At 33.3% G+C, this 21,163-nt stretch overlaps 1 protein-coding gene across 1 annotated transcript; it reads right to left on the reverse strand.

Moving 5' to 3' along the window:
- On the reverse strand, positions 1-18,963 carry LOC149903688 (calcitonin gene-related peptide type 1 receptor-like). Its single transcript, XM_090108551.1, has 7 exons — positions 18,862-18,963; positions 3,878-3,996; positions 3,422-3,532; positions 2,836-2,936; positions 2,116-2,207; positions 717-1,479; positions 1-364 (listed from the first exon to the last, which is right to left on the reverse strand). Exons 2-7 carry the CDS (start codon positions 3,951-3,953, stop codon positions 320-322), a joined length of 1,188 nt encoding a protein of 395 aa, XP_089964677.1. The 5' UTR covers positions 3,954-3,996; positions 18,862-18,963; the 3' UTR covers positions 1-319.
- Between the last annotated feature and the right edge of the window lie 2,200 nt (positions 18,964-21,163).

Raw genomic sequence — 21,163 nt, forward strand, 5'->3', positions numbered from 1 at the left:
AGAAAGTGGGGATAATAGTATTTTATAGTGTAGTAAATCGCGTTTAAAATCCGTTAAAATCTTTAATTTCTAAGTGGGGATTATTAAAAACTTCCTCCTAAACTTTCGCCTTAAGTACAACAGAATTAACAATGATAGTATTAACAGATAAAATCGCACTATACAAGCATTCACAATACAAACTGGGCATAATAATAAATTCAAATTTTTAAATCTAAATGAGTCTAGCATCCGGCGGCGCGTCCTCGTCGCTATCTCTCTCGAAGCGTATGCGGCGTTGCCGCTCCGCCACGACTTCGGGCTCGCCGCCGGCCGCTAGTCAGACTTTATCCTCACCGCCTCCCGCGCCTGCTGATCTTACGAACTGAAATAGATGTAACTAGGATTATGTTAAAGGCTATGTCATAAAACTTGCTTGTTTATTAACAAAACATTTGTAAAATCTTCTGAATGGTAATTCTAAAGATTCAAAAATAAAAATTATATAGGGATGATAATTATTATGCTTATAGGTTTATATCTAAAAACTTACACTGAAATCTAACACTTTCACTAACTTTAAAAGTATTAAACTTCGCAAAAAAATTTACTTGTGATTTTCGTTTGTTTCCTTTAAATTTAATACCTGTTTTATAGGCGACTACTGTTCACTTGTTATAGGTACCTGACAAGTGAAGAGAAGTCAAATTTTTTGTAATTAATTTAAAAGTGCTCACCGACACAGTAGTATTCGTCGTGGAATTCGCCCTCGGTCGGAACGTCAGCACGCGCCACTTCCTCCGTAACTGCGCCAGCACCTCTCCATTACAGAAGCAGTACAGCACCGCCACGCACAACCCTTGCAGTGACGTCATAATCGCTGACACGTACTCGTACGCCCGCCACCAGCTTGCATCCCTCTCTGGCCTAAATGGCGTCAACAAGTATTGAACTCCGAGCAAAGGAGCTAGGAGACACGTAGCCCGCAAAGCATGTAATGCCGTCGCTGATGGCCTGGCTATCCCCGCTCCACCACCAGCCCGTAACTTCGTACATAACACCCTGACGATATTGCACAGAAACGCCAAGTTTAGGATAACAGTAGCGCAGACTAGCACAGCGAGTTCTGGCCGTGGGGCTCCATCGTCTGCCCAGCAGAACGGGTCGTCTGAAGCCGTGCGTCTGGCTGCGTGGATGATAGCTGATGGCACTGGGAGTAACCATCCAGCGGCTAATAAAACTCGAACTAAACGTCGCTCTGATACGAAAGCGCTGACTAGAACAGTGTGGAGGTAAAGCCCTTCGCATAACATCCATGTGTAGTTAGTAAGAAGTGCGTATTGCAGGATGGCGTTGAGGAATCTACACCAGACTGGGTTTTCTTTGGGTATATCTGCGTTGTTCACTACCATGCCGTACCATGCGAGCCATAACGCGTTGTTGAGGGCAAAAGAAGCGAATAAATTCATGTGTACTGTGATTCTGGCGCATCTTAAACTCCTGGAACAAAATACATAATTTCTGTTAATATACTTGCTAGTCAAATCCATCCAAACATGGCGCATTCTTAACAATTAGGTATACAATAAATGAACAGAGATATGAGTTGTCAGTTATAACAAGGTTTTTAAAAATTCGTGTCAAATAAAGTGGAGTGAATAGTAAATATTTATTTTTAAAACGTTGTATAGAAGGCAGAACTGTATGTACACTTGTTGTTTATTTTTTTATGTTTTACGTGAATCATTTAGCGCATTCGTTTACCTTGCATTATATGCGAATTTTTAACAAATTGTTTACTGTTTTCTGTCATGATATTATCATGTTAAAACACAATGTCATACAAAAATAATTCAAGGTCATATTATCAGTAGAAATGATTTTGTATCATAAGCTTTAATTGCATATAAACGTTTGTTTGTATTCATGTAATGATAATAAAGGACATTTTATTATAGTTTTTCAAGTGAAACTTCGATAGCCGAGTTGAGAGTAAAATATCAGGATCGCGTCATGGCAATTTCGTCACGTCATTAAGGCGACGATTTTAGTATCTTTGAATATTGAAGAACTTTCACCAACCAAAGAAGTTTCATTTCTGATACACACTATTTTTATATTCTGGTCGATACTTACTTGAAATATGTGAGAATAGCCAGGGACACAAGTAGAGCAATTAAAGATATACTATAGCCGGTTTCGTAGAGCACTATCACCTCGCTTACATCCTGAAAAAATAATTTTAAAATCATTAAAAACAGTTAATAAATATTGCGATGTGAAATTGAAATAAGTGTAATAGGAAGCCTTTGTAGAGATCTATTTATCGTACTCATAATCAAATACTTCTCAACGGAATAATTCACACTATTATCTAATACTAGCGGTCCGCCCCGGCTTCGCCCGTGGTACATGTTTACGTTTTCTCTACATAAGAACCATCCTCGTACTTCAAGGAATATAATAAAAAAATAATTATCGAAATCGGTTCAGCCGTTCTCGAGTTATGCGCTTACCAACACATTTTGCGATTCATTTTTATATATAAGAAGATTCCCTAAAATAATCTAAAAAAAAAGCTTTAACGCGGTTTCGTGAAGTGCATATAAATACCTAGGTACGTGTAGTAGTTAGGTACCTAATTTATAAGAAGGTATTTGCATTGGCAAGGTATTAACAGATAAGGGGCTAAATCTACCAGATTTTATTCAGATCTGATCTGCAAACATGTATGCATCTCTCAATTTAAGCTTTTTAATAATCAAAGGAATAGAGAAATAAATATGTATCTACTATTTCGATAAGAATATTAGAAATAGCATAATACGTAACTGAATATTATACAAATTCACTTACTTCTTCAGGTTTAACGCAGGTAGTGTAATTCGACCAGGGTTTTCCCGAGTCAGGATGTCGCCACCACGTTCCATCTGCTGTACATTCCTTATAAGCTAACACTGGAAAACGTAAATAAATGTGTTATGTATGCTTCGTAATTAATAATTATGTTGTAGACTGTAGTGACTCTATGTAAATTGTCATTAAATAAGAAGCAGAAAATTCTATACAACTTAAGTTGAAGTTAGAAGACTTCCTTCATACCATTCACGTTATGGAAATATTGTTGACAGAAATAAAATACATAAAAGAGCGTGTGTGCCGAGCACACGTGTCAGAAGTGAAACTTCTTTGGCAAGATTAAAAAATACCAAAAACCGTCGCATTAATCCATGACGTGACGATATTGCCATGACGCGACCTTGAAATTTTACTCTCAACGCGCTAGAAGTTTCACTTCAAAATATCCAACGTAGGTAGGTACATTTAAATCACTTTGGTAGTACCTAACTTTGATATTTATTAGAGAGAATTCCTTGCTTTGCTTACAAAATATAATTTGAGATTTTACAGAATTAACCACATGAAGAAAAACATTACTTACATTCAGTACTAAACCCAGGAACGAATACTGGGCAATGCGCGTACGCAGTTGTGTTGGCTGGCGTGTGCGGCCAGCACAGCCAAGTGTCAAACGTGCCTTCACAGTATAGACCTGCAAATAGAGTTATTTAAAGAGAAAAAGAAAATGCATGTGAAAATTGCGGCATCACGGGTGGCCGAGAGGTCGAAGATCATGATCGAAAATTTATATTCTTTAAAAATTTATGTATAAAAAGAAAATAGTTTAAATGGATAACGATTTGTTGAAAATTTAGATAGAAATGAAAACTTTTTTAACCACGTCAATTCAGTACAATATTTCAAAACTGAGCACTAAAATACTTTGTAAATTTTAATTTTTTTTAACATTAGCCTTCTCTACCGTGTACGTGGCGTGGCTAATAACTTCTAAAGAAGTTTTCACTCGAAGAAGATAAAATACCCTTAAAAACCTTACCTGGTGGTGGTACAGTGTTATTATTGGCAAGGTCACAAGCTATCTGTTCCCGCGCGATCCTCTCCGGGTCGTCCATGATGCCTCAGAACTACTTCATCTTGCTGAATTTACCATCGTGCCTGTAATGAAGTTAATTAATCTTAAGATTGCTGAATTATCAGTTCTATTTTAATTGACATATATTTTTAAGAAAATTATAGGTAGATACAGTAAATGTTACAAATCATTTTTTGTATGTAGTCCATTGAATAAAAAGTTCTAGAGTGCGTGAGTTAGTAACGTAAGATGTTTCTTCGGAAACATGTCAAGAGTCCCTAGGTAATAAACATAATAAAACCCCGGGACACTAGGAGGAGCCCCAGAGTGGGGGGAGGGGGGGAATGGGTCAATTTTTTCATTTTTCGCTTAAATCTCAAAAACGGTACATGTTAGAGAAAAACATTCAAGTAAAAGTTGAAAGGCCATAAAATTATCTACAAGTTGTACCTAAATCATTTTTTCCTATATCCTACGGTTTCTGAGTTATACGCAGTAAAAAATGATTTTGGCTCAAACAATTTCCCCATACCGATCAAAAAATATTTCTTTCTTCCAAAAAACTCAAGTGTGCAACTTGTGACTGGTACTGGTAGATTGCTCTTAAATAGGTCTATAATTGGTAAAATAAACACATTCCTCCATGGAAGCCTTTAGGAGGAATCGATTGTCAAAATATTATATTAGGGCAGTTTGAGTTACTGAACTTGATCTTTTTATTTTTTTCTTCTAAAAAACTCAAAAGTGCAACTTCTGACCGGTACAGATAGATTGCTCATAATTAGGTCTATCATTGATAAAAATACCAGATTCCACCACGGAGGCGTTTACGGGGAATTGAATTTTATCAGGGTAGTTACGATACTTGAACTTTTTATTTTTTTTCTTCCAAAAAACTCAAAAGTGCAACTTGTGACCGGTACAGATAGATTGCTCATAATTAGGTCTATCATTAGTAAAATAAACACATTCCTCCATGGAAGCCTTTAGGAGGAATCGATTGTCAAAATATTATATTAGGGTAGTTTGAGTTACTGAACTTGATCTTTTTATTTTTTTCTTCCAAAAAACTCAAAAGTGCAACTTGTGACTGGTATTGATAGATTGCTCTTAATTAGGTCTATAATTGGTAAAATAAACACATTCCTCCATGGAAGCCTTTAGGAGGAATCGATTGTCAAAATATTATATTAGGGTAGTTTGAGTTACTGAACTTGATCTTTTTATTTTTTTCTTCCAAAAAACTCAAAAGTGCAACTTGTGACCGGTACAGATAGATTGCTCATAATTAGGTCTATCATTGATAAAAATACCAGATTCCACCACGGAGGCGTTTACGGGGAATTGAATTTTATTAGGGTAGTTAGTTAAAAAGTTCAAGTATCGTAACTACCATAATAAAATTCAATACCTCCTAAACGCCTCCATGGTGGAATCTGGTTTTTGTATCAATGATAGACCTAATTATGAGCAATCTATCGGTACCGGTCACAAGTTGCACTTTTGAGTTTTTTGGAAGAAAAAAATAAAAAGATCAAGTATCGTAACTACCCTGATAAAATTCAATTCCCCGTAAACGCCTCCGTGGTGGAATCTGGTATTTTTATCAATGATAGACCTAATTATGAGCAATCTATCTGTACTGGTCACAAGTTGCACTTTTGAGTTTTTTGGAAGAAAAAATAAAAAGATCAAGTTCAGTAACTCAAACTGCCCTAATACAATATTTTGACAATCGATTCCTCCTAAAGGCTTCCATGGAGGAATGTGTTTATTTTACCAATTATAGACCTATTTAAGAGCAATCTACCAGTACCGGTCACAAGTTGCACACTTGAGTTTTTTGGAAGAAAGAAATATTTTTTGATCGGTATGGGGAAATTGTTTGAGCCAAAATCATTTTTTACTGCGTATAACTCAGAAACCGTAGGATATAGGAAAAAATGATAAAGGTACAACTTGTAGATAATTTTATGGCCTTTCAACTTTTTCTTGAAAGTTTTTCTCTAACATGTACCGTTTTTGAGATTTAAGCGAAAAATGAAAAAAATGGACCCATTCCCCCCTCCCCCCACTCCGGGGCTCCTCCTAGTGTCCCGGGGTTTTAGTATGTTTATTACCTAGGGACTCTTGACATGTTTCCGAAGAAACATCTTACGTTACTAACTCACGCACTCTAGACCCCCCTTGGAGGGACTCATTCAATGGACTAATGTTCAAAGTTCGTTTATGTGGCACATTTATTTCCTGTTTATCGTATACTAGCTGTGCTCCGCGGTTTCACCCGCATTGCTTCGCTCTTGTTGGTCTTAGCGTGACGATATATTATAAGCTATAGCATTCCTCGATAAATGGGCTATCTAACACCGAAAAAATTTTTCAAATCGGACCAGTAGTTTCTGAGATTAGCGCGTTCAAACAAACAAACTCTTCAGCTCTATAATTTATCGTATTCCATACCTACTGTTATTCCTGTATAATTAGAAAACGGTTTATAATAAAATAAAATAAACCACAAGGGGGCAGTACGCCACATAAAACAGACTAGACTAGACCTAAGCTTTAAGGGTAATAAAAAGCTAAGCTAAGCCGTAATACAGTAGGTAGCTTTAACAGCAAAGGTCGGATTTACGGGATACCGTAAATCACGGTTCAGAACCAGTAATTTAACATTATTTGATTCTCTTGGCAGGTAAATTGACCATGTTTGGGTCGCATTAACCTTTTTTAATAGGTACCTACGCACACATTTATACATCCATACTTAATATTATAAATGCGAAAGTAACTCTGTCTGTCTGTCTGTTACTCAATCACGCCTTAACTACTGAACCAATTTGCATGAAATTTGGTATAGAGATATTTTGATACCCGAGAAAGGACATAGGATAGTTTTTATCCCGGAAATCCCACGGGAACGGGAACTATGCGGGTTTTTCTTTGACTGCGCGGGCGAAGCCGCGGGCGGAAAGCTAGTATGGAAATAACGCAAAAAAAGTCGATGCGACGTTCAGTAATTATAACCGTATTTCCAATAAACATGTTGGCAAAACAAATAAATGTAAAATAGGCAAAATAACTTGGGAAAAGGTGAATAATACAATAATCTTATCATAAAGCTGAAAATAGATAATGCGTTTAAAATTTTTAAAGTATTTATAAGATGTATGTATTTCTATGAAAATTTGTGGCTACAACAGGCTATGGCTGAAAAACAGCGGTGAAAGCACTATTTATATATTTTTCTTGTGTATTTTTTTTGTTTATGTGTTTGATTTTTACTGCGAATAAATTCTTATTCTATTCTATTCTTAAAATAAAAAATATCGTTAACTAGTCTTCTAGAGGTAGTTTGCTATAAAATTTTCCAAGCGTTCATTTCTAAACTACCCGCAATCATCCCAAATTACGTTATCCCAAGCTATACCAAAACATTTTATCAACTGCAGCTGTAAACATCGCATTATGACGTTATAAACATGTCCGTAATTCCTTCTAACATCGTAAAGGAAATAAAAAAAGTGATAAAACACATTAATTACGAAATGCCTGTGACATTCCTCATGTGGATGAGAAAATTTGCTGCTCAATTATTTATTAGAGTTATAAAAGACTAGTTTTGCTTGTGATTCTGTTCGAATTAGGGCGCTTGTGCACTACAAGGAATTTTACTGTCCGGCATTCCGATTTTTTACGGTCCGGTGTGGCATGAAAAAACCGATGAATTGCTTGTGCACCTGTCCGTCTTTACTCGGATCAGTGCGGTACAGTTCAAGGAAGTTTGGCGGTATAATGCTATCATAAATGATTGTTTTTGCATTTTACAAGAAACGAGTAAAAAGTATAGAAGGTGAAATATTATATTACTTCGTTATAATAAAAAGTAAAGTTCCGTAAGAGATTTAAAATGCGTGTTTCACTTATTTATTTTAATCGGTGACGAGGAGCTAAAGCTATTCCCACTTGAACTTTAACTTACCAACACTTACTTAGATAATAATTACCTATAGGTCAATGCTTGGTCAATGTATATAAAATAACAATACCGACTTCTCAAATCTCATTGCCAACTAAAAGAAAGTAAAACAAGAGCTTGCTTTTAATTGGCATATGCAGTAAAAACAGTAAAATCCAAGCAAGTGGGCATTTGAAAACAATTATACCTACAGCGACTCGTAGACACAAAAAACCATCCGGAATAGGGAAAAGTAAAATGTCGGACAGTAAAATTACGTATAGTGCACAAGCTAGTATATAGATTAATGGCGTGCCATACCGGACCGTAAGAAATCGGAATGCCGGACCGTAAAATTCCTTGTAGTGGACAAACGCCCTTATTGTTTGACATTCAAATCCCGGGTTTTTCATTCAAGCAAAAACATTATCAGGTCGTATCGAAATCTATAGGTACTACTTAATAGTATGAAGCTGAAGAGATTGTTTGTTTTTTGCGCTAATATCAGGAACTACTGGTCCGATTTGAAAAAATTATTTCGGTGTTAGATAGCCCATTTATCGAGGAAGGCTATAGGCTAATATATCATCACGCCAATCGCTATCGGACCAATACTACCTGAGATTAGCACGTTCAAACAAACAAACAAACAAACTCTTCAGCTTTATAATATTAGTTTAGATAAAATTATCTTATTCTTAAATTGGTACGGGAGATCTAACGGTCTGTGGAATCGTACTCCTAAAATATTATGTCGAATGTCGTGATTTTCAAATGGTTCTCAGCTATGGCCAGTGGCTACCATAAGGCATAAAATAAAGAAGAAATCGTCTCCTGCATATTCAGTTTATTGGTATTCAAATTAAAGCTAAGAATTTCAAATTTTACGTTAGTTTTATGCCATCGTGGTTTCATAAAGAACACCACAAACATCATCAATAGTTCAAGTTTAGTCACAATGACCCTTTGCTCTCTTAAAACGGCATTAAAGACGTTTGCTGTGCAAATAATGAAATGGGTACATTATACCGAGGAAATAACGTAATAAAATACTATTCAATGAACTCGCCGTGCTATGGTATTCATGATTTTATTGTTGAACTAAATTAGATTTGCTTACAGCTTTGTACGCGGAAAGCGCTTTGCTTCAGCCATTTTCAAGTTATGTTGTGACCGATTGTACGAGATTAGGGCTATAGAAATCTTTGTTTAGATCAATTGTTTACTTTAGTGTTTTTTTAACGTTTCATTATTGCATTCAAGGGCATAGGATATGTATCCGGTAGTCGCGGCGGAAAAAGAGTTACATGTTGATAGTAGTTTTAATTAATAAATAATGTTTGTATTAATACTAGCGTAGATTTTGAAGTGAAACTTCTTTATCGGGGTTGGAAAAAAATTTAGTGTAACATTTTTTTGTTACGCGTCATCTTTTTCTTATCCCTACCACGCGTGATTCGACGTATTTCTGTAAAGTTGCATATAGTAAATTATTTTTTGAAAAATAAGGTCATAAAAAAGTTTCACTTCTTACGTGTGTACACTAGTACACGCACACATACTCTGTTAAAAAAATTTTTAACAGAGTTTACCTATATATTATGTATGGTAATTCATTAAATACCGAAAATTGTAATCAACTTCAGATGATAGTTGTATTTTTAGAACCTATTACCTATTAGAATTTATTTTTGAAAAAACAAGGTATTTCAACTGCGTTTATAACTCATATTTAAAAAATTTAAGTATCCCATAACAAAGAAAATGTCGTAAAACATAATAATAGATACACAGAGTTTAATGTCTCAGATATAAAGAATGTAGGTAGGTACTCTGCTATAAACATGGTTGAAAGCTGTTTTATCGCAAAAGACACCTTCAGGTCATAAAGCGAAGTTCAGAATAGCCTCTACAGTACGTGATAGACATTGTTATTATTTAGTACCTGAGTAAAACCCTTGTAAACTGGACACAGTTAGAAATAAGTCGATCCAATAATTTTAGCTTTTCGCCCGCTTTGTCAAAGAAAAACCAGCATAGTTCCCCGATTTACGAGATAAAATCTATCCCATGTGCTTTCTGCGGTCTCAAACTATATCTGTACCTACCAAATTTCATCTAAATCGGTTAAGTTTTTTAGACGCGAAGAAGAGCCAGATGACATAGTAACTTTTGCATTTAGATATAAATTACTAGATTCGACTGATACTTAGACCCACCGCGGCTTGCCCGCGTTTTCAAAAAAAAAAACCCACATAGTTCCCGTTCCTGTTGGATTTCCGGGATGAAAAGTAGCCTATGTTTTATTCTGGGTCTAGCCTATGTCTTATTCTGGGTCTAGCCTAGTCTAGTCTAGTCAATAGCCTATGTCTTCAGCTACCGACACACAAAATGTCACTGTAATCGGTTCAGTAGCTTTTACGAGAAATAATAACAAACATCCATCCATCCAGCCATCCTCACAAACTTTCGCGTTTATAATATTAGTGAGGAGTAGGTATTATCAAAGTACGGCCTCTACAGCGTTCTAAATCACAGAAAATCAACAATAAAGACAACATAATAACAGTAAAATAACGATCCTATTATCGTAGTATGTTTTATTGTTTCTCTACAACGCGAACTTATTAGTAGGTACCATCTGGATGTTAGTTGTTTTCCATCGTTAGACGAAGTTTTTCTTGCGTTTTCCTCATAGTTTTGTTTTTGGACGAAAATAGAAAATTATAGTAAGTATTTTCATTATATAGTATAACTAACTGTGCCCCGCGGTTTTACCTGCAGTGTTCCGCTCCTTTTGGTCTTAGCTGGGCTATGTAACACCGAAAAATTTTTTCAAATCAGGCCTGTAGTTCCTGAGATTAGCGCGTTCAAAGTAACAAACAAACTCTTCAGCTTTATAATATTATTATACCTATATGTGATATTATATTTATGGTTATCAAGAGGCCTTCTGTAAACAATCTCCCAACAAATTACTAAGAACTATGATTATGATTAACCTTTAGGAACTTAATTTTTCCCTTTTTCTTTAATAATTAACTTCTGAAAAAACTTAATGAGTTTCCTAAATATTTCGTAGAGCGCGTAGAGCGTTATTTAGTTGTTTTTATTTTTATGGATAAACTTATTTATCTTTATTGTGGGTTCCTTACTACTTGTGTAATATTTTATTTTTCTAGGAAATTAAGGGGCAGTTTCCATAAAAATCTTCAGCTACTATCTGTAATTATCTACAATATCTTAGTCAATATCGTAAATATTTGTATGTATGTTTTTACTCTTTCACAGGAAAACCACTAATACTTAGCTGTGATGTCGCTTATGTACCAGAATAACAAATTAAGTAAAGAAATACTTTTCTCCGGGTTTCCTGCGGGATCGTTCGCGGGTGAAACCACGCGGCACTACACTTTTCTATAGGCCCGTAACCTGGTGTTTCAAATCTTACTTGTTTGAAGGATTGATACTCAGCTAGGTAGTCAAAACACCATTCACCACATGACATCCATCAAACATCGACTATGTGATGTATCCCAGCTGTCCCTGTTATTACAAACAACTTTATGGCCCGTTGCTGCTAACAGATACACTATTTATACGTAATTCCTATTTACTGAAGCAACGGAACTGTCAGTAATAAATTACGTGAATTTATTTTTATTTCAACTTGTTAACTGATGGTTTTACGATTCTGAATCAGAGTCTGGGAACAGATTGGACCTGTAAGTACCTTTGTCTTGAGGTAAACTAACTGAAATGTACGTTTTAGTATTTATTCAATGAAATAGATTTCGTAACGCTTTGTTCTGCTGATTATTTATTTTATTCAATAAAAATCTGGGTGATATTTCAAGTAGATATGTAGGTATAGAAAAAATCATGAGGCGGGATTCGAACCTTTCGCCATCGTAGTGGCGTGGCGTGACCACTGCGCGCCTCAAGCCTTCAGCCAGTGAATACTGAATACTATGTATTTCTATTTTGCACGCCTCATAAGCGAAGCGTTGAGGTGGGTACTACTGTCACTTCGCGCAAAACATCTGATTTTTCAAACTTAAAATGTCTTTATGTATCATACATTGCACTTGTAAGATAATACATACACACACATATTAAGAAAAAACACTATTTTTAACGTTCATGATATTTTTGATGTCATTTTTGTTATTTAAACTAGTTAAAAAACAGTTTAAAAAAGTTCTGTCTTGGACGTCCGTGTGTCTGTATGTGCGGATCCTTTTTCTTGTTAACACGATAGCGACCGAAATACTTTACTAATCGAGTCTTTTTTTTTCTCTTACGCTTGAGTATGCTTAGGAATAGAACCCTTTCATTTTTCAGGGTCTGATTCGATGTGGTTTAATTGTTATTAAATAAACAAAAATAATAATTAATAAATATTTATTAAAAAAAAAATATGAGGCGTGCACTTTTGGATTTTCCAAATTATTTTTAAATATTCTCATTTATAAAGCATTTGAATGCAATAAAACTACAAATTAAAATCTACGGGTATTGTGTGAATAGAGGAAAGCTTTTTGTTTGTACGAAACTACTGGACCATTTTCAATTTTATTTTTAATCTTATCGCACGAGATGAGTGCCTAGTTAAGTGTAAAAATATACTGCAGTGGAAAATAAAAACCACTTTTTGTGAAAATGCAAAATATTAAAAGTTTGGAAAGCAATTTCTACAGGGAATACGAAGCCGTTGATTCTTTTTTACTATTATTTACTAATTGAAACCTATTTTAATGTTAAATTGACAGATTTTTTATCAAATGAGAATGTATGAATTATGAGAATGTATGCCTATTGTCTCTGTTGGTTTATTTCCAACATGGCTTGACCGATCTTGACGGGACATTGAGATTTGATTAAGGGAAGTCAAAAATGCTTTTTAAACCTTGACATCCTTTATTGTACTTATGTACAATTTTATCAATCTACGATCCAAATTTTCTGTCATATTTCCTGAAGCGATTCATGCACGGTTTAATATCGAGGCGAAACCGCCTTATTTAATTTCACCATAGAAATACTTTATTACAAAATGTCTGTATGTTTGTCAATAACCACCATAAAGTGAGAATTTGGAATCATTTCTCATCATCTTAAATCTTGCTAAATAAGAAGCTGTGTGCTATATTTGTATTTGATATTGAATTTTATCAAAAATAAACTGTATAGACTGCTACTTGAGCTAAAAATTATTATAGTTAATTGATCGTGACATTAATCTAAATGAATCGTAATTTAATTTGATTGCAATTTTATGTGTAATTTTTGTAATTGTTTATTAATGTAGGTATTTTATAATTTGACAGTATTAATTGAATGTTTCAATCCGTAAAAAAATTTTTGCACGCCATTTAAAATGGCCAGTACCTAGGTATATGCGAGAAAAAATTGTAATATACGAGCAAATAAATATATTTGAGTTTGAATTCGATATTGTGTGAGTGAAATAAGTAAACTAACGATGACAAAGCCTAAACTTATTGGATAGGAAGTTGTTTATTTATGAATTGGTTTGTTGATAATTTTTATTTTGCACGCCTCATAAGCGAAGCGTTGAGGTGGGTACTACTGTCACTTCGCGCAAAACATCTGATTTTTCAAACTTAAAATGTCTTTATGTATCATACATTGCACTTGTAAGATAATACATACACACACATATTAAGAAAAAACACTATTTTTAACGTTCATGATATTTTTGATGTCATTTTTGTTATTTAAACTAGTTAAAAAACAGTTTAAAAAAGTTCTGTCTTGGACGTCCGTGTGTCTGTATGTGCGGATCCTTTTTCTTGTTAACACGATAGCGACCGAAATACTTTACTAATCGAGTCTTTTTTTTTCTCTTACGCTTGAGTATGCTCAGGAATAGAACCCTTTCATTTTTCAGGGTCTGATTCGATGTGGTTTAATTGTTATTAAATAAACAAAAATAATAATTAATAAATATTTATTAAAAAAAAATTATGAGGCGTGCACTTTTGGATTTTCCAAATTATTCATATTTACTTCAGTCAAATTATATTAAAAAAAAACTTTATTAACATATGTACTATTTTAAATGAAATGTAGAGAATATTGGTAATTGAAGGCTTTTCATTATTTATATTTATGTCAAAGTGCAATGAAGGCAACACTAAGTTTTCTCAATTTAAAATGTCGATAAAAAACCTCTGATTCCTAATTCCGCGTAAAATCAACGTTAATTAAACCCAAGAATATTTTTATACACCATTTTAATATCTAATTACAGTTGAGTTTTTAAATCAATCAAATTTGAGGAAAATTCAGTGTCAAAGTTATTATTCAGGCAATTGATTTTTCAATTTTACTTAACCTTACTATCAGGAGCACTTTCTGTATTAGATACTTAACTATTTTTTCTTACATTGCGTAATTCAGTCATTCAAAGTCCCATACAGTTTCAGTTGAATTGTTTTTACGCTAAATTATCATGACTAATACAACCACAGCTGATTGTACAGTTTAAAATGAGCCGGCGTAAATAATAATATTAGACGCGGTGATAACATTGAGAATACTAGTAGTTGAGTTCTTTATTTCAATAACTATTGTAACACATAAAATACTTTACTAGTTAAATGATTATTTACAAGCTTACGGCCCACGGCTTTGCCCGCATGTTTAAAAGAAATTCCCACAGCAAAAAGTAGGCATAGGCCACTCTCTAGACTTATAACCACAGAACATAATATAAAAGTTTATATGTTCTGTGCTTATAACTATCTCTAGAAACAAAAACGGGTGGACCGATTTCGATAATTCTTTTTTTATTATATTCCTTGAAGTACGAGGATGGTTCTTATGTAGAGAAAACGTAAACATGTACCACGGGCGAAGCCGGGGCGGACCGCTAGTCTGTAATAAAAATACCAACATAAGCAGGACAGTAATGCCAACTTCAGCTCGGTCAATTCCTGTACTATGTAATATGGCTCTACTATGGGCTCTAGGATGACATTTTCGTCGAATTTAGAAGAGACTTGAACTGAAAAACAGTTATTGCAAGTTTTATATTAACCGGGTTAAGATTTAACCCTATAGATATTGAAATTAAAAGGAAAATAATGTTTGTTTATTTTGATAAACTCAAAAGTTGTAATGGATATCGAAAATTCCTTCACCAATGGAAAATACATTACACCTGTGTAGTTTATTTGTTTTAGCCCGAAAAAAATGGGTTTGGCTACTTGTTTATAATTAAATTTGATTTACTGTATCACGTACCTTATAGATTTGCGTCAAACATAGTGTTATTAGATGTTTACTTTTGTAAGTTTGAATAAGTATCTCCTGTTAAAAGTTTTATATGAAATAGATAAATGAGTGTATCTTAAATCAACGTAATTTATTGAATAAGGCTGAAATAACCGGACCTGTTTAAAAGTAACTTTTGTTAAAAAGTAGTTGGTACTGAGTGTTTTTTTTTTAATGTAAGAGGAAGGAAGAAATAAGGTCGCGTGATAGCAATACCGTCACGTCATGGAGAAATGCGACGTTTTTGGTATCTTTGAATCTTGCCAAAGAAGTTTCACTTCTGGCATGTGTGATCGGCACACACGCTCTTTTTTCAGGTTTTTTTTGACACTTGTTAAAAAAATCTCATTTTAGCGATCAAGGCCACGGACATTATCTATATAATCTTCTTCTTATATATAAAAATGAATCGCAAAATGTGTTGGTAAGCGCATAACTCGAGAACGGCTGAACCGATTTCGATAATTCTTTTTTTATTATATTCCTTGAAGTACGAGGATGGTTTTTATGTAGAGAAAACGTAAATATGTACCACGGGCGAAGCCGGGGCGGACCGCTAGTTTTATCATATATTTACTATGTACCTAGTATAACATATAAAGAAGTCATATTATATGACTAAGTCATATTATATGACTTGACGAGTGCTCGTAAAAATTTTGGGCACGTCATAAATACGAGGCCTCTAATGACGGTATTATTGCTTTTGCAATAAATAATGTTGACCATTGTTTTTGTCAACGTTTTCACGATCTGTGAGAAGATAAAATAGAATATAAGTGATAAAATTATTTTGTGGGTGTTTCCGAAATCATTGCGAAAATATTTATGAGGATGAGTTTTTTACTTATCTTTATTCCGTGCCAAAACTTTTCATTTATTTTTATATAAATTTTAAAATAAATAAAATGCTTAGTACTCTACTTATATATATTTCAAAACTAGACCAATAACGTAGTAGGTAGATAACTTGAAGCTTGACAGGTCAATCTATCTATAATTTCAGATTTAAGAAATATAAATCAGCAGCTGGAATTAAAAATAGATACAATATCTATACTTAATATTATAAAGCTGAAGAGTTTGTTTGTTTGAAGTTTGAACGCGCTAATCTCGGAAACTACTAAAATTCCATAATTATTCGCGTGAGTGTACAACTGTAGAGCTTTTTACAAAATTGTCGCAACGAAGTCTGAATCAATTTATCACGTTTCCAATAACTGAATTATATGCCATCTCAGAACTCAAGAAACGCAATATAAATCAATTTATGGATACTATATTGAATTAAACTGATATTTTTATGTATTCTATTAAACCAATTTTATTAACTTTTAACTGACAATGTAAGCTCTCTTGTAGAGTTTTAAATTCATGGCGTATAGTGTGTAAAAATGACACAATGGAAAATTGAATGGGAATTTCAAGCAAAACTTGTAATAATTGCAATTAATATAAAATATTATAACCTTTTAATTTTTAAAGTTTGTTTACGCTGAAATAGCTCGACGGGCTCGGATGAAATTTGTCACGAAGATAACCGACGACAGAAGAAGGTTTGTGACAAATGAAAACACACAAGGATTATTGTAACCTTTATAAATTATCTGTTACAAGTTACAACATTATTACTTTTTAGTTGAAACGGCTGGATCATCATGAAATTTTACGTCTATACGTCTATACTTAAAATTATAAGCTGAAGAGTTTGTTTGTTTGTTTGAACGCGCTAATCTCAGGAACTACTAGTCCGATTTGAAAAATTGTTTCACTGCTAGATAGCCCATTTATCGAGGAAGGCTATAGGCTATATATCATCACTCTAAGACCAACAGGAGCGGCGCAATGTGGATAAAACCGCTGGTCACTGCTAGTTACTGATAAGCTGTGAAAAATAAATTATATCTATGTTACTTTTAATAGCTAGTTAAAAACAGTTTATTATAAACATATTCCATACCGTTGAATCAAATTCTCGGTATTGGCTGATTTTTATCGGTAATTCGATACAAAATGCTTTCAATCAATTAGGGGCAAGAGACCTGCTACACATCTTATTATCTATGTATTTACATACATTTAGATGTACATATACAATTCTAAAGAGCAGTGTATCATTGGTTAAGATCTTCAATTTAATGTCGAAGGTTCAAACATTATAATATGAATGAATGAAAATTATTTACACTGTACAACATATATGACAATTAAAATAACTTAATGAGGTACTTAAAATGTACAGAGATTTTATTTGCACGTTGTTCATATCACTCGTAGGTATATACCTACTCACTAGTGGAAATAATACACCCCGATGAAACAAGAATTTGACGATATAGGAGCAACTATGGAGTTTCTTGCCAGTTCTTCTCTATAGATACTGCTTTCCGAATCGGTGGTAAATGTTAAAAATATGTAATGACGATTCAAAAGTCCTTCTAGAAGAAGTCTCATTGAATAAATAAATGTTTGAATTTGGCAATTTGCGCTTGGCCAGTGTAAAACCTAAGTTAGGCTTGTGTCCCTGAAGTGGAAAGTACATAGGTAGATTTTTATGGTGACACCTCGCTTGGGTAGTAAAAGGAAACTCTCATGGTAATAATATGTTTCATCTCGGTAAAAAGAAAATTATGTCGCTCTTTAGCCTTCTAACCATCTCCAGACACTAAAATAATATATTAAAATGGCTCCGTTTTGATGTGAAGTATATCTAATGTATTATTCTGATGTAAAAACTATATACATTACAACCTATAACTGTTAAGTTTGAATCAAATCCGTCCGTTAGTTTTCTCGTGAAAGAATAACAAATATGCATAGTAGGTACACACGTCATCCTCACAAACTTATATAATATTGGGATTAGCAAGTATAATAATAAAATCATATTTGTTTTTGAACCACGCTTCATTTATGAAACGGTTATTTATGCAATTTTATAGAGATTATAATATGAATTATTACACGCGCGAGGAATCTCGTATTTATGGATTGATCTTAGTTATTCAGAATATAATAAACTGAGAATAGAATCTTATTAATGTTTAACCAATTTCATATAATGGAGGAAGAAAATTCACATTTCCGTATGTTTTTCCAGTGCAGTTATAGTAGCTTAAACTTAATAACTTGGCAAGAGTTTTGACGTCATTAAGCTCTGAAACCATTGAACCGATTATGATCAAATTTTCTAATCAATTGATCCATTTTAGGATGAATTTTCATATTGATAAATACCTAATAAGAACATACAAAAAAAGTGTAATGTTTTCAGAAGTCATTCACGTGTGATTTCATATTTTCTCAAACGGCAAAACAATTTTGGATGTAAGACTAATCTAACAAAACTGTCTCAATAAAAGAAATATATCTAACTGGGTAGGCTCGATTAAATTGTAGTTTATTTTTTTGTAATGATATCTAAGCATTACACAGTCGTCTTCTATATGCATTGTACCTAGTATAAGTTATAAAACTGAAAATTAATAAAAAAGGTACAAAATACATAACTCTACATAATTTTTGCCGCTAATATGTATAAGAATACGATACTGAAATTAAAATAAATATAAGTCGTAAATATTGATTTCTATGTACCTACTAAATCATAGAATGATTTAAACATTTATATGACGTATTATGAGAAAAAAATAAATAAAAATGTATAATAAAATGTAGAGAAAATACAAACCAAATTCCAATGTTTATAGTCGCAATAAACTTCACAAACACAAAACGCATCCAAAATTAAACACTATATTAAATTATCACGTAATCCAAACAACCGCATATATTTATAAATAAACACAATCTATTATTAAATCACACAAAATTATTTTAAAACGCAAATTTTTCCGCAACCACTTTTGCAAGCCAAACTGACATCCGACCATGAAGACCGCCCAACACACACTGCCGCTCTTATTAGAAATAATAGAAAAAGTTACATTGTTAAGAAAATTGCTATTTTTGAATATTTTCCTTGAGGTTACCTTTTGAAGAATACTGAGAATGACGTAAGAACCCCTTTATGATAATTGAATGGAAGATTAGAAGCATATTCTTTTATTTAAATATTGTTACGGCTATCTTTGAAAGGGAGATTTGGTTGGTTTTTTCTCGGTATAAGATTAATATGCCTAATGTTAATAGAATTTGAAGATACTTTTATGTAAGCCATTAGCCATTTTATTACTCCCACTAACAAGTACCTAATTATTGAAAAATATACAGCTGGAAATTTTGCGAAAAAAGATCTTTACATTATAATCAACTAACTACATCAACATCTTTTAGACTATGTACTATAGAAATGATACTATAGAAAAGACGTTTTTATAATTTACACACCCTGAAGACACCCCGTGACACTCAAAATAAATTAAATTGTTTAAATACACCCCAAAGACACCCCGTGACACTCAAAATAAAACTCTCTTGACAGTTTGACACTTGCAAAAATAAATTTAATCATAATTAATTAAAGTTCACGGTACAGAACATGTCAAAGAAATATTTATACACTTAGGGCCGATTTTTCAATGCTCGGTTAAAACTTATCCGTCCAATAAAGTATTACACGATAATATTAAAATGTCACGTAAACTGTCAAATACGGACAATTAGAATACGTTTTTAAAATGGTAGTTTTATACATTATTCGACGAATAAGTTTTATCCAAGGATTGAAAAATCAGCCCTAAGTAGAGTCAAAAAGTGATCTTTCCTAGCAGTATAGTAAATTAGTAAGATAAAAATATGTATATTCAATAGTGAAAAATCTCATCAATTCTGATCTTGACAAGTCGAGAATCTCAAGTCCATTTCTGAATGCGAACTGTATTCTAAGAAAAGGTAGCTAGATTGTAGAGTCTTCTATACAAATTAAATTGAAGTATCTTGCTCTAGTATCATGAGTCATGACAACAACTTTATATTAAGAGCATGTGAAAGTAAATACTAGCACAAAGTTTATGTTTGTATAGGACAATGTTCGTAACGACTACAATGGGACTTTTCCTAACAGAAAGCTGAATTATAGGTAGACTTAGAGATCTTTTATGTAAGTAAAGTAAGTTTCCGGAAAAGGCATACTATATCTTACATAATATAATTAATATATATACTTTTCAAATTAGGATTTTTTTCATAATAATAAATTTATTTATTCACCCATTTATACCTTACTTAACCTAAGAACTTTAACAAATTAGGTAACAATATATTTTTAAGCAATATATCATGAACTAGCCATGCCCTGCGGATTTACCCACATTGATCCGCTTCTATTGCTCTTATCACGATGCGATATAGCCTATTATCTTCCTCAATACATGGGCTATCTAACACTGAAATAATTTTTCAAATCGCACCAGTAGTTTCTGAGATTCCCACGTTCAAGCAAAAAAACTCTTCAGCTATATTATATAAGATTTATTCATGAATATAACTAGACTAAAAGAAAGTTAAGTAATCTAGTTGATTAGAAGCTTGAGTTCAAGTTTGAGTTCCAGTTTTGTCAATGAGTCAACGTTATTTCCGTGGCAGTGGCCGCCTGCTCAACAATTAGTTAATTGCCTCTGCTTTGCAAATGCAAATTAGCTTTGTATAATTCTATTTGTTTCGCGGCACTGCCAATTTTCGGGTTGAGAAATCGGGGAATTATAATATTCAAATTTCGCCTATTCAATATACCAGATTTATAAATAACTATAGTGTACGAATACAAAAATCTACCTATCTCTAGATAGAGTCATAAAATAATTTTATGACTCTACATAACTAGAGCTGGATAATATATTATAAAATAAGACTAGCTTTCCGCCCCGGCTTCGCCCGTGGTACCTACATGTTTAAACTATCCTATCTCTCAAGTTGGATCGAACTGCACATGGTGTGTGAATTTTATTATAATCGGTTAAGTGGTTTAGGAGTCCATTGAGGACAAACATTGTGACACGAGATTTATATATATTAAGATTATAGTACATATG

Source organism: Colias eurytheme, chromosome 13 (genome assembly GCF_061535395.1).
Source record: "Colias eurytheme isolate Ceu_HAF_F1 chromosome 13, ilColEury1 Martin Lab GWU primary, whole genome shotgun sequence".
Lineage (NCBI taxonomy): Eukaryota > Metazoa > Arthropoda > Insecta > Lepidoptera > Pieridae > Colias > Colias eurytheme.